This window comes from Lolium rigidum, unplaced genomic scaffold, assembly GCF_022539505.1.
Source record: "Lolium rigidum isolate FL_2022 unplaced genomic scaffold, APGP_CSIRO_Lrig_0.1 contig_38089_1, whole genome shotgun sequence".
Classification (NCBI taxonomy): Eukaryota; Viridiplantae; Streptophyta; class Magnoliopsida; order Poales; family Poaceae; genus Lolium; species Lolium rigidum.
Window position 1 is genome coordinate 34,934 of NW_025900412.1, and position 14,081 is coordinate 49,014.

The window sequence follows — 14,081 nt, forward strand, 5'->3', positions numbered from 1 at the left end:
GTGGTCGGAGATATTCATGCATATATCGATAGGCATGAAGTTGAATAACTATTTAGTGTTTTTTTAGTGAGGAATGAGGAGAAGCTTTATTCCAAGATAACGTTTATAGCAGGTAAAGGTGTTCAGGTGGATGATTAAGCCAAACATGTCGCACTAGCTTTAGATAGGTACCAATTCTAGCTAATGAGTCATGCAAATCGTTCTCATATAATTTGATTGATACATACATTAAAGTTCTAGTTTTGATCGTAAGATTAGTTATAGTGGGAAGTAACATAAAGTAGTGTCATGCATATAACACTAGTCTATTTTATGGATTGTGCGTGTTAAGTTAGTAGCATTAGTTAGCACACCACCTACCCGAGTTTACTCCATGAATTAGTCGGGAATATTCTTTCAGTGGTATGCAACTTGCTCGTCAACAACAAGACGTTGTAATGACTTCATCACCCTCAAGATATATGTGCTCTATCTTTAAAACTACTCATAGAAGTAGGATGTGTGTGTGTTTGTTCGTAAGAGTAAGTAACCATGTGTGTTGAGAAAGCCTGTTTATGTACATTGATTCTCATTGAAGTATTTTTTTTGTTTATGTATAATTATCACATTATAATCATGTGATGTTTGTGAGAAGAAATTACATTTGCAAATGTTTAGTGCTTTTTTTAACGATGTACGCTCGTAGCCATACATTACTTGTATTTATAAACATACTCCCTCCGTTTTATTTAGCTTGTGTTTTAGGTTTAGTCAAAATCACACTTTATCAAGTTTAACCAAAAATATAAGAAAGGATATTGACAATCATAACACCAAAGGCTTATAATATGAAAATATAGTTTATAACTAATCTAATACTATATATTTTACATTGTAAATGTTATTGATTTTTACTTAATATTTAGTTAAACTCTATCAAGTTTAACTTTTTTTAGATGCTATCAAGTTTAACTTTGACTAAACCTAGAACGCTCTCTAATTGTGAATGGAGGGAGGGAGTAACACTACAAAGTTGTTACATTCGCTTAGTCTTTTGGGGAAAACAACCGCCGCGTTAATTTTTTCACGGCAAATAGTTGATGACCGGTATCATCTTCATTGTGAAGCCGCTCGCTTGAGAAAAATGAGAAGGACCTAAAAACTTAACGTGTACCAATCCGCATCGTCCAAAAATATCAATCCAACGGCTTCCGGGCCCTCACGGTTTCACTGGGTCTAATGGTCACTCGCACCCACTAGCCAGCCGATGACGCTGCGGTCTCCTTGGATTCCCTCCCCGTCGTCCACCTGCCCGGCGAATCCTTCCTTCGTCCTGCTCCTGCGGCAGCCGGCGGCGTGAGCAGCCTTCTGTCCCTCCATCCAGCCGCACGAGGCCGCTGCTGCCATCCGTCATCCATGGCGCTCAACTCTTCCTCCCAGGATGCTTCCAGCCCTCGTAAGTCCCTTTCTTGATTTCACATTCCGGACCTTTCTTCTTGGGTGCGAGAATGAGGGGTAACCACTAGGCGTCTAGACTGTACTTCAAATTCGATCTCAGCAATCTTCATAGCCAATCTTAGGCTAGATTTGTTTCTTGTGCTACTCTGGAGAAGTGCTCAGATGGCCCCTTGAACCTAAGGATTTTGGGATTAGTTTACTTAGCAAATCCATGTATGGTTTCAAAATGTTGATATTTTCAGTTAAAGGATGGCTTCTTGTGTAACGATATTCTTGGCCTAGAGTTGAAGATACGTCCACCGGTCCACCTATCTTGAGTCATATTGTTGACACTGGTTTTCTGAAACAGCTGCCACACAGAGGGTACTGATAACGAACAAGCACGGAGAGAAACTTGTGGGGCTGCTGCATCCCACGGGCTCCAACAAGATTGTAGTCTTGTGCCATGGCTTTACTGCCTCCAAGGTACATAACCATTACCAGAAGAAATTTTCCTTGTCCTCTTTAAGATAAGGGTCTCCAAGTTTCATGTTGCTATGTGAGATTGCAGCGAATTATACTATCGTGGAAGCAATTTATGACACCTGTATAATGAAGTTTAATGCTTGTTTTCAGAGCACTAGCATCATTGTTGATCTAGCAGATGCAATAACAAAACAAGGAGTTAGTATCTTCCGCTTTGATTTCAGTGGAAATGGGTAAGTTGTTTATCAAATTATCATGTATAAAGGTAGTCTTACGACTAGAGGAGTTGAGACTGATGTATGTTATAGCTTTGAGCTTCAGATGCCACTTAACTCTTAGGCCTACAGTTTTCTCCGGAGAAATAAATTAATACTGAAGAAGAATTTTGAATATCTGTATGTTGATACAATATTCTAATGATGTAACTTCAATTTCAATAAACATGCATGGTTGATAACCTCACTCAGACTATACCTTTGATCATATGTTCCAGAGAAAGTGAAGGCGAGTTCCAGTACGGCAACTATAGGAAAGAGGCTGACGACTTACATTCTGTTGTCTCGTATCTTTATCAGGAGAAGTACGATGTCACGGCTATTGTCGGTCACAGCAAGGGTAGGTGATATACATTGTTCGTCTTGTATAAACGTGTTTATTATTGCTGTTGTTAATTAGTTTAACGAATTTGTGTAAATAGAAGGTGAAATTGTCTGCTTAGTTCTTCAACAACTTGGACCACAGTCTATGCAGGAGTTGAAATGGTAGAGCTGTAGAGATATTCTTGTCTGTATGTGTACGTACTGGTACATTGTTCATAAACATCAAAGCTAATTTGTCTATGTGGAACAAATTGGTTTGTGATGCTGGTGCTATCTGTATAATTAATTTGATGTCCTTATTGTTTAGCTAAAAACCATATTCCTTTTGTGCATCTTGGGCTACTGCCCTGTCAAACACCTGGAACATATCTCATCCAGTATATTGCTCTCTTTATATCATTTTTTTATATTTTGCTCAGATATCCATTATAAATCGAATACTATGAAGTTCCATAACAGTTAAGCACAACCTTCTGCCAGCAGTGCTCCTGCTGACCGTGACTTCTCCCTGAATCTGGATGCCTTGGGACTGCCCCGTTTTGAACTTTCTCACCTCGATGCTGAGTTCTCTGAGGAAGAAGTTCTCGCTGCCATCAAGGACATGCCAAGTGACCGTGCTCCGGGACCTGATGGGTTTACTGGCTGTTTCTTCAAGTCTTGCTGGTCTGTCATAAAAGAGGATATTATGGCAGTCTTTGTAGCTGTTCATTGTGGTCGTGCTCACGGTTTCTCCAAGATCAACAAGGCCCTTGTCACTCTTCTCCCTAAGAAGCTGGATGCATCCGAGATCCGGGACTATAGACCTATCAGCCTTGTGCATAGTGTGGCCAAGCTAATTGCAAAAACCATGTCCCTTCGTCTGGCCCCTATTCTGCCATCCATGGTCACTCCCAATCAATCTGCTTTCATTCGTGGTCGTACTATTCAGGATAACTTCATGCTTGTTCAGCAGCTAGCTAAGTCCTTTCACTCTGCCAATGCCCCAACTGTCTTGCTGAAGTTGGACATTGCCAGAGCTTTTGATACAGTATCTTGGTCGTTCTTGATCGAGCTTATGCAGCATCTTGGCTTTGGGCATATTTGGATTAATCTGGTCTGCTTGTTGCTGTCAACCGCCTCTACCAGAATTTTGGTCAACACCAATCCCTCCGCTGAATTCTTCCACCACCGTGGTGTCAGGCAGGGGGATCCTCTATCCCCAATGCTCTTTGTTCTGGTTATGCAGGTATTTCACTACTTGGTCGACCTTTCTGCTCGTTTGGGATTGCTTGCAGCTCTGCCGGGCAGCCGGGGTGCTTGCCGCACATCTCTTTATGCTGATGATACCGTGATCTTCTTCAAGCCCACCCTCAGTGACTGTGATACCATCAAGCAATTGATACAGATGTTTGGGGAAGCCACTGGTCTACATACTAATATCCTCAAGAGTGCAGCTACTCCGATCAGATGTTCTGAGATGGATAGGCAGCTAATTGCTGATCAGTTGCTTTTCCCTGTCCTTGACTTTCCTATCACCTACCTTGGTGTGCCTCTGTCCATTTACAAGCTGCGGGCCCAGGACCTTCAACCCATCATCGACACCCTCCACCGCAAGCTCTCTGGATGGCATGCCAACCTCCTCTCTAAGGGAGATCGCCTTGTGTTGGTCAAGTCTGTGCTATCTGCAGTCCCCATCCACACTATGTTAGCTACTGATATCCCCAAACCTGTTAGTGAGGCTATCGTCAAATGCCAACGGAAGTTCTTCTGGTCTGCTGGTCGCAATGATGGCGGTGGGGGCTGTGCCATCGCCTGGAAAGATGTTTGTCGTCCTGTTGAGATGGGAGGCCTTGGCGTTCTAGACATCAAACGCCTGAGTTGGGCACTGCGTGCCAGATGGCCCTGGCTCCGCCGTGTTGACCCTGCGAAACCATGGGCCATGTTCCCTATCCGCTCCAATGCTCATGTTGAGGCTCTTGTTCATTTGGCCACCTCGATCAAGCTAGGCAATGGCACCAAGGTGCTTTTCTGGTCTGACAGATGGATCGCCGGACAGAGTATTTCCCAACTTGCTCCAGCTGTCCTTGCTGCTGTTCGCCCCAACGCTGTCAGCTCCAGATCTGTTGCTGAGGGTCTTACCAACAACTCTTGGATCAGGGACATCTCTGGAACTCTCTCTGTTGAAGGGGTCCTGCAGTTTCTGCTTTTGGTCGATCTCACTGAAGCTCAAGTGTTGTCGCCTGCCACTGAGGATGAGTTCATCTGGAATCTCTCGAGCTCTGGTCTATACTCTAGCAAGTCTGCGTACAATGCCCTTTTTGCCGGAAGAACTTTATCTCCGCACCATTTGGCCATTTGGGATTGTTGGGCTCCCCTCAAGTGCAAAGTGTTTGCTTGGCTTGCTGCGGCTGATCGCTGCTGGACCGGTGAGCGCAGGCTGCGACATGGCCTGTCTACTTCTGACACCTGTGCTGTTTGTGTTCAAGAATCTGAGTCAATTAGCCATCTCCTGCTGCAATGCCCTTTTGCCAAGCAAGTCTGGTTCCATTCCCTGTCTAAACTTGGCTTGCAGGCCTGTTTGCCAGGCCCTGATGAGACTTTCTCGTCTTGGTTTGAGACGGCTGCCACTCGTGTTGCCCCCAGCCTTCTCAAGGCTGCAAGGTCCATCATCATCCTCACCCTGTGGAGAATTTGGAAATCCAGGAATGATGTCGTTTTCAACAGCCTAAGCCCTTGTCACATGGATCTCTCACTCTCTATCCTTGAGGAGGCTCGGCTATGGATTCTTGCCGGCGCCAAGGAGTTACGTCGCTTACCTCTCCATGCTCGACCTCCGGACTCTCCCTAAGTCCCTGGCCGTTGGGTTAACAAATGTTAACCCATGTATAGTTTTCTTCTTCTTTTCTTCTTTTTGTCCTTGTTTTTTAGATCTTTTGTTTTGTTTCTCTGTCTTTCTCTTGTAGCGCTGCTACAGTTTGTACAGTTTTTCCGCCTCTTTGCGGCTCCTTCTAATATACAAAGACACTCGCTTAGGCGTGTGTTAGAGAAAAAATAAATCTGGTACCCGTCCTAAAACCGAGGAACGAGACAAAACTGGGAGTACGACCCCCCCCCCCCCCCCCGAAAGCAAAGGTCAGCTGGCCATGTTCCTGGGGATGAGAGGGGGAGAGAATGTTCGACACTCGGATTAGGATTTTACTACTAGTTTATTCTCGCTGCTTGGATAATCCATATGGAGTACATGTTATCCCTTCCACAGAGATTGACTTGTCCCCTGAGAATAGGAATCCTAATTGCCTAATAAACCATACCCTTACCATCATAAGTATATCTATCTCTTGCCTGACTAAATATACTATATATTTCCTATCTTTATTCTTATCTATCATTAAAACCGCCTTTAATGCTGAGTATTTCCATTTTTTCATTGCACAATAGCTCTCAATCTATAAAATTTATCCATCGAATTTACATGTTCTTTGTATCCAGGAGGAGATGTGGTGGTTCTGTATGCCTCCCTGTATGATGATGTCCGCATGGTTGTCAACTTGTCTGGCCGATTTTATTTGGAGAAAGGCATTGAAGAACGGCTAGGGAAAGAATTTATTGACAGGATAAACAAGGAAGGTTACATTGACGTCACAGACAAGTCAGGTAACCAATATGTATGAGCATTTTACAAGTTTAAAGTTTAAAGCATATACTTGCTGTTCCTGGCCATATTGACTATCTGTTGGCTGCAACATAGGAAAGGTTTTATACAGAGTAACAAACGACAGCTTGATGGAACGACTGAACACTGATATGCTTGCAACGAGCCTTTCCATCAGCAAAGAATGCAGGTCAGAAAACTAATTTAGGCATCATTACCTTCACATTCGAGCTACCAACTGAAACAAGCGGCACCCCATGGCACCAACAAGCCGCATTTACCAGCTAATTTTACTGTCTGTATTCAGCTTCTTCACAGTTCATGGTTCAGCTGATGAGATCATCCCGGTGGAAGATGCATATGAGTTTGCGAAGCATATACCGACTCACAAACTGCGTGTCATCGAGGGAGCAGATCACTGCTACACCGCACATCGCAAAGAACTTTCGGACGCTGTGGTGGATTTCATCACGTCCAACAAGGTATCAGCAACTGGCATGTTCACTAGTGTTCTCTGCTATGTTAACCGGGCCATTTAATGCAATTATTTCTTTTCTTTGCATGCAGGGGATACCTCATTAGCAAAAGATGAATAACTTATGATAAATTGCTGCTGCATACTTTTGTACAACTTGTATGCTTTACTGAAGCTCCATCCTCTGAACAAGGCAGTCGGAAGACCATGGTCATTCAACTTTTTTTTCCCGTTTGTGTTACCTTTTTACCTAAATAATGGAAAAGCATGCAATAGAAAGTATGGAACTTTTTTATCACTCTGTCCTCGTGAGTATGTACATGAATTATCTAGGATGTGGTGGTTTTGAAAAGCTATCGGATGACCGTAAGCAGGGGCATGGTGGTCATGGACTCATGGGCTAGGGGTTCTCATTCAGACGTGATGGCCAAGGCGATTTCCGTTGTTCTCCTAATAGTGTTTGTGGAGACTTGCAACTGGTGTTTATGGCAGAAGTAGAATTCACTGTTTGTCACGATCCATAGTGAGTGTTGGGGTTTTAGTTCAAATTTGTCTAAATTTGAACTATACCCCCGACACTTATTATGGACCAGAAGGAGTGTTATTTTTTGATGGAAAGGTAGTCGGAGCTGCTGTTCATTGGTTAATCATAATGAGAAGGGTGCAGAAGTACAAGGTAGCCAACTATTAGAACCTAGAGGAATTACAGCAACAGAGCTCAAGGACAACAAGTAGCACTATGAAAATAGCTAGCCAGGTTCCGTTGGTCTTGAGATCAGATCAGCAGCTTTGTTTGTCCCTGAAAGAGACCAGGTGGGAGCTTCTTCAGTAATCCTGCTAACAACCTCCTCGATGGAGGCTGCCCGGCGCTGAGTATTGCGCTCACTCCGAAGGATCCACCAGAACAAAGGATACCTCTGCGCTGCTTGTCAGGAAGCATGGCCGTCGTTCGTTGGTACTGTAAAAGCCAGGGTTCAAAGGAGCAATCAGAATCCAGGATGAAGCAAGGTGGCAGCTGGGTATGCATTACTATTACGATACCCGCAAGAACATTGGACCAACGGGTTAGATTTTTTTTTTAGAGCAAAAGGGCTCCCGACGGGTGCCCCGGTTCCATTCTTATTAATGAAACCAGGGTAGCATCATCCATACATGAGTTCTAGAAAAAAAGTAAAAGGAAGAACTAATAACAGGCCCAGCAAACCAGCTGTTCTTTTCTTAACTTTAGGAACTTTTTTTGAAACTGAGATCTCCCGAAACGAAAAACTCATTACAATCAGCAAACCAGGCAGATTAGCGACGAAGCTTGAAGTGCTCGCACATTTGTCGGAGCTTGATCCTCGTAACCTCCGCAGGTAGCAGCAACTCTTTCTGATGTGGGTGTTGTGCCCAGGCGGTACACCAGGAGGGAGTGATCGGTGAGGCCATGTTCTGCTTGAAACGGGTTAGATGTGATGTGTTGTTTTCGCATGATGTTGAAATCAATCAATACGCGAGATTCGTCATAGTCAAATATACCTAAAATTGAAGTTCAGATCACCCGTGGACTGTTTCTTTGTGGTCAGAGATATCTGTGTCTTAGATCGATACGCATGAAATTGATTAGCCATATAGTCGATCAGTCTTTTCATAGAGCTGCAACAGTTCAGTGGGACAATTGTTCTTATGGAGCCAGCCCGTGACTCATTCGCATATAGAGATTAGTATAGAAGTTCAAGTTCTAGTTTTGATCGTATGCTGGTTGATTGTTTCTTGTCACGAAGAGTGCATTGAGAAAAACCAATTCTACATATGATCACATGGTTGTTTTTTTATAATGAAAACTTTATTGATCTTACCATTGGCAAGAGTACCTCATGGGTGGCCCCTACAATTCTACATACGATGATTGATGTAACCAGAACACGCAAAGTTCACACCACAAGCGCAAACGTCTGGAACAAGAGAGACTGGAAAACTAGGATGGAGAACTGTCACTCTGGTAGCCACCCGCCAAATTGCGCACACACCCCAGCGAAACAACTATGCTTTTGTGTCCCAGAAAAAAACAGACAAATAATGTTGCTTTGAAGATAAACAAATTCCTTGTGAAGCATAGTAATCAATTCATTGGCTCATCGCACTAGAAATGTTCTGCAACCTAATTCAAACTCCTGGAGGTTAGATGTGGTCTCAGATGCCAACCAAACACCACAGGCTTGCTCATCTTCGGCCACCTCCTGGCCAGGCTATCTGAACAAAACAGCTCCTTGGTGTTCAAGCAATGTGCTAAAGAATATCTCCAAAATAGACTACCATAATTTTGCATCGGAAGGAAACAGCTTCCCATACTATTTGTGCCAACTACCAAATGGTGTCGTATCAGCCTGCAAAATCATACTCTTCGTGTCTGCTAACAACACTAGATCGACAACACACCCTTACTGGAACTGCAAGAGCGCAAAACAACCAAAGCCAGCAGGAGAACTGGTGAAATCACCACAAACGAGGGAGATACTCTGCTCGGATGATCTCCTTGAGAAGAGCTTTTTCTTCATTGATTTTGGTTTTCTCAGCAGCAGTCTGTGGCTTGGTCCTCCGCTTCTCTTCCAGCATCCACTTGTAGACTTGGCGCTGCTCATCTTGGGATAATGGTGGGAATACTCTTTTGGGTGGAGGAGCAGGCTCTGCAGGCTTAGCAATTGGAGCGGGTGGGGCTGCTGCTGCGGCTGCTGCTGCAGCCTCAGCATTTTTCTTGTCCTGGTCTCGTTTGTAGGTCTTCGCAAATACATAAACTGCATGGTACAAGGATGCCAACTTACTGAATGATGTGAGTAACCCATCAGATAAAAAAAGAGTGCTACAATACATATCCCCATACCATATTAGCACAATAGCTCTCAGATCCCGAACAATGATTACACAGCAGTAAACAAGACAGAGAATGTGTTCAATCATAACGCAGAAAGAATAGCTACATGGATCAGCTATGTTAAGTTGCTTAGCATGCCTCAGTAAACTTGATAACGAATTATTATATGAAACGTGATCAAGGCGAATAAAATAGGAAATGGCAGAGCATAATGGAAAAAAATGCCATCAACAAAAAATTGATATATATCACATAGCAAACTCAACTCCTAGTTGCCTTAAGAGCAGCATTTAGTTACCAGTGGGCCTTCACAGGCATTAGCCAACTGGTCAGTAAAAAAGCACTGTGCTCTAAATGATTGGTAGAAATGTTCTAGATGTGCCATAAATTGGAGATTTGCAAATTATCAGGAGATAAATTATCTACGGATCCTGTACAACAAACAGCAGCCTAAAAAATGCATCATGTTTCTCTGCCTCAACCACAGTAATCCTCACATTCCTATGGCTTTCTGTGTATCCAAAACAGAAGGGAAACCCCTGACGCCATGTTCAGATTGGAGGCAAATGTAGGAAAAGGAAAGTTGTTCATAAGGAATTTCCATCTCACACAATTTGAAACCAACAAATCTCAGCTTATCACCCCCCCCCCCCCCAAAAGCTTTTCTCACATACATTTTCATGGGAAAACAAACATCCGCTCCTAGCACTCTTTTTTTCACGCAGGCCCGAGACAGCGGAATAGAAAATACAGCTGAACCATAAATATTGGGACTAGCATTGTGCTATGAAGTGGCTGATGTGTGCACGTTGGGCCCTACATACACATAAATTTAAGCAAGTGTTCGTTCTGCTAAGAATTAAAAATCGCTATATGGGACTCACATGTGTTGATTTCCTGGACTTCCTTTTTTCCTTCAATTAGTTCATCTGTATTGTTCCAAACCTGTTTTTAATTTACTTTGATCCAAACGAGCCCTAAAGGTTACTACCAATTGTTTTGCGCATTTCACCCCATAATTGTAAGATCATAAATATGTGTCCTACAGCACTTTCCTTACTTTCAATAGAAATCTATGCATCCTTCCACACGTGGAATGTGAATAACATGTATATTTAATCAATCTCAATCCACTATACAAGGTGGCACATACCCTCGCATGAAAGAACTGTGAGTATGTGTACCTTACATTCTAAACACCACAAGGAATCGTGACTTACATATATGATTCATTCAGATAGTGAAAAAGGTAACTCTGTACTAGAGATATGGAATTTATTTATATGAAATAAAAGTTATTCGATCAGGTTCCCTGGAGCCTAACGATTGTGTAAGCGGAGTTTATCCCACCTATTAGTTTCCTATTAAACAAAAGAGTAACCTTCCTGCTAAATATCTAGGGCTCCCCTTTACACTTCAACAAACTTAGGAGAGAAAATCTGCAACCTCTTGTTGATAGCTTACTGAGTAGAATGACAGGAAGGAGGGGGGAATTGTTTTCTTCTGAAGCAAAAAAAAAAAAAAAAAAAGAATACATCTTCAAACTGTTTTATCTAGTATTCCCATATACAATGGTGTCTTTTTAAAAATTTCCCAAGTGGGCTTTAGATCTTATTAATACCCAGATAGCTAACTGTATGTGGGATGATGTAGATGGTAATAGGAAAATGTGTATGAAAAAAGAGTTTGGTGGTCTTGGAATACCTAACTTACAGGATTTGAATATCTGTCTAGTCGATTCCTGGATTAAAGGATATAATACAAAAAAAACCCTAATATCCTGTGCTGCCAGGATCACAACCCCTCTGTCTTTTGGAAGGGACTGATGTGGCCATCTTGAGCTGTAAAATTTGGGTATAGATAGAAAATAGTTAATGGCAGGTCAGTGAGGTTTTGGGTATAAATTTTGGGATATTTACTTTGTAGTGAATCAACAGATGAAAACTGTTACTGATCTTTGGGATGGACATCAATTAAAATGTGATTTTAGGAGAACCTTTACCACTAATATGATGGATCTTTTGTTGGAAATTGTAGAGATTGCTAAAACTATTAAGTTCACTAATGAAGATGACCAGGATGACCAGCTTATCTGAAAATATGAGTCTGGAGGGGTTTATTCCTCCAAATCTTTGTATGCCACTATCAACTTTAGAGGGGTGCAACCTGTTTTCCTACCTGCTGTTTGGAATGTAGAGTACAAATTTTTCTTTGGCTGTTATCCCAAAACAAAATTATGACTAGGATAATCTAACTATCTAAGACACTGAGGTACTCCAAAACCTCTTGAGTGTGAATTATGTAAGGAAATTGAGTCTGTTAAGGACCTGTTCTTTGAATGCTTAGTATCTAGGTTGCTACGGTCTGAAGTAAATGAAGTCTTTAATGTGATGGTTACTGACTTTTTCTCTCTTGCTTCTAAATGGTTATGCAACAAGATATATTTGCAATTCAATGTTATTTCATCTGATGTAGTTTGGAGCATATGGAATAATAGGAACAATTTGGTGTTTAACCGCAAGACTTGGATTTCTATGTAGCAAGTGTGGGGGTCTGGTTCTTTCATATCTACGGATCTGGTAAGTGCCATTCAAGGACCAGACCTGGGATCTGGTGGAGAAATTCAAGGCCATCCTAATCAGAAGACTGAAGAGCCTCCCATCCCTGATGCCAGACTAAAATGCACCTCTTTCGGATGGATTTCATCTTGGAAGGCTACCTCCTCTACTCCTTATGGTGGGCGTGCGACCGAGGCTTATCTGAAGGAGCACCCAGAGGAGGTGGAGGCGGTGCATGTGGTGATAAGCTGATGGGAGAGAGATCTTCTGATCCTGGACTGGCAGACGTCTGAAGAACTAGTGTCTATGCTGTCGTAGCTTTTGTTTTCCTTCTGGTTTGTAATAGCCTATGCTGGTAAAACCTTGATTTCAACCATACATTGTTTTGCTTCTAGTCCTTGAGTGTTATCACAAGAATGGCTAAAGCAAATTTGCACAAACTAATCAACCATATCTTGCGAGAAGCTAAACATCTAGTCACATTGAAACAGCAAGCGGCTACAGCGACCCGGCAGGCACAAACCGGTCGTAGTCATTCCTAGTAGTAGCTAAGAAGTATACTTTGCTGCGAGCTATAAAGATTCGTTCTACCTTGCGCAAATCTACACATGGATGAACACCAAGAACCCTAGCACACTGACTATAGCAGAGTAGAAAATAGTGGCACTGAACGAACCATAGCGAGGTCACCAACAGATTGTTCAACAGAAATGTAGAGGCGGCAGACTGTAAAGGAAAGAGATCGAGTCAGGGGTGTGGCCTCAGTCACCTCCGATGAAGACGTTGGTGGCCAGGAGGAAGGGGAAGACCCGGCGCATGATGGCCCCCTTCACCGGTGGCTGCGGCTGCGGCGCTTTCGGTGCCGCGGCGGCCGATTCGGGTTTGACGGGGGTGGCCATCACAACGAGGTCGCAGGAAGATCGCGGTCCGGGGCGACGGCGAGGATGCCGGCGGCGGCGAGACAGAGACAACTGCGTGAAGCCTTTTCCCCCTTTCTCCTTTTTTTTTCTTCTATTGACGGGCAAGACTCATCGTCTGGCTTTAACCGTGGGCCGTTCACTGTCAACGACCAAGCTACTCCAAATCAAGGCTCCACTCAAGATGGTGCTGATCAAGCTCCAAGTCAAGAGGTGGGCCGGCCCAAGCGAAGGAGATGGGCCCCTAAGTGGCACGCTGGCGAAGAGTGGGCCCAGTAGTTGGCCACACGAGAGACGCGTCGGCATGTGCTACAAGTAGAGAGGGTGAACAACGTAAGAGGATTGGCTTGTGGTTTGAACTCTATGTCCGGACGGCTGTGCCGTATGAACTAAGCAAGGGGGTGGTTGGGAGGAGATTGGCCAGCATCCGTCTGGATCTGGATCGCCTGTTCGTTTGTTCCTGCGAAATCTGTGCATAGGCTAGAATCCTCTTACAATTGGTATCTAGAGCCACTTCCGATCCACGATCTGGAGCTTCCTAGACACAAATATCCCACCAGATTTTCGTCTCGCTGCCGCTCGGAGTTCATGGAGGATCCGTCGCCGAATCCGGGGCTCTCTATGAGATCCTCAAGGCCGACACGGAGGAGGAGTATGAGCGCCGCTTCGCTGATTACAAGAAGCGGATGCTCGACCTCATCCACCCCTTCGTCGCCGACACCAACAGGCAACTCAAGTCCGTCACCACCGCCGTCGCGTCGGTCCAAACATCGGTCACGGCGGACCTCGATGCAGTCAAGGCCCAAATCGGCGACGAGCTTGAGAGGGTACGTCACACCCTCACTTCGGAGATCTCTCAACTGGCGGCCTCGTTTGGGCGCACCTCGCGTCCAGATCATGGCGCCGTGGCGGAAGGGCCCTGGGCTTCTCGACCCCGGGAACCAGGAGGAGATTCCGTCGGCCCGGATGGGCAACGCGCTGCACACATTAACCGGGAACGGCGGGTGGTTTCCACCTGTCTTCTCCCGGTCGGAGGTACGAATTCCGGCCGAAATTTCTCCAGTTCCTCGCACATTGGTACTAGCTATGGAAACACTTCTGACTCTGGCCATGGCCCCCGTGCTGAATTGCCGCAATTCGATGGTGCC

General features: G+C 44.1%; 2 protein-coding genes across 2 annotated transcripts; one reads left to right on the forward strand and one right to left on the reverse strand.

Moving 5' to 3' along the window:
- Positions 1-1,239: 1,239 nt before the first annotated feature.
- On the forward strand, positions 1,240-6,905 carry LOC124681264. Its single transcript, XM_047216197.1, has 8 exons — positions 1,240-1,435; positions 1,787-1,902; positions 2,053-2,135; positions 2,396-2,517; positions 5,970-6,134; positions 6,229-6,322; positions 6,440-6,614; positions 6,700-6,905. Exons 1-8 carry the CDS (start codon positions 1,396-1,398, stop codon positions 6,712-6,714), a joined length of 810 nt encoding a protein of 269 aa, XP_047072153.1. The 5' UTR covers positions 1,240-1,395; the 3' UTR covers positions 6,715-6,905.
- Positions 6,906-8,647: 1,742 nt separating this feature from the next.
- LOC124681266 lies at positions 8,648-13,050 on the reverse strand. Its single transcript, XM_047216199.1, has 2 exons — positions 12,786-13,050; positions 8,648-9,381 (listed from the first exon to the last, which is right to left on the reverse strand). The coding sequence occupies exons 1-2, from the start codon at positions 12,913-12,915 to the stop codon at positions 9,083-9,085; spliced, it is 429 nt and encodes a 142-aa protein (XP_047072155.1). The 5' UTR covers positions 12,916-13,050; the 3' UTR covers positions 8,648-9,082.
- Between the last annotated feature and the right edge of the window lie 1,031 nt (positions 13,051-14,081).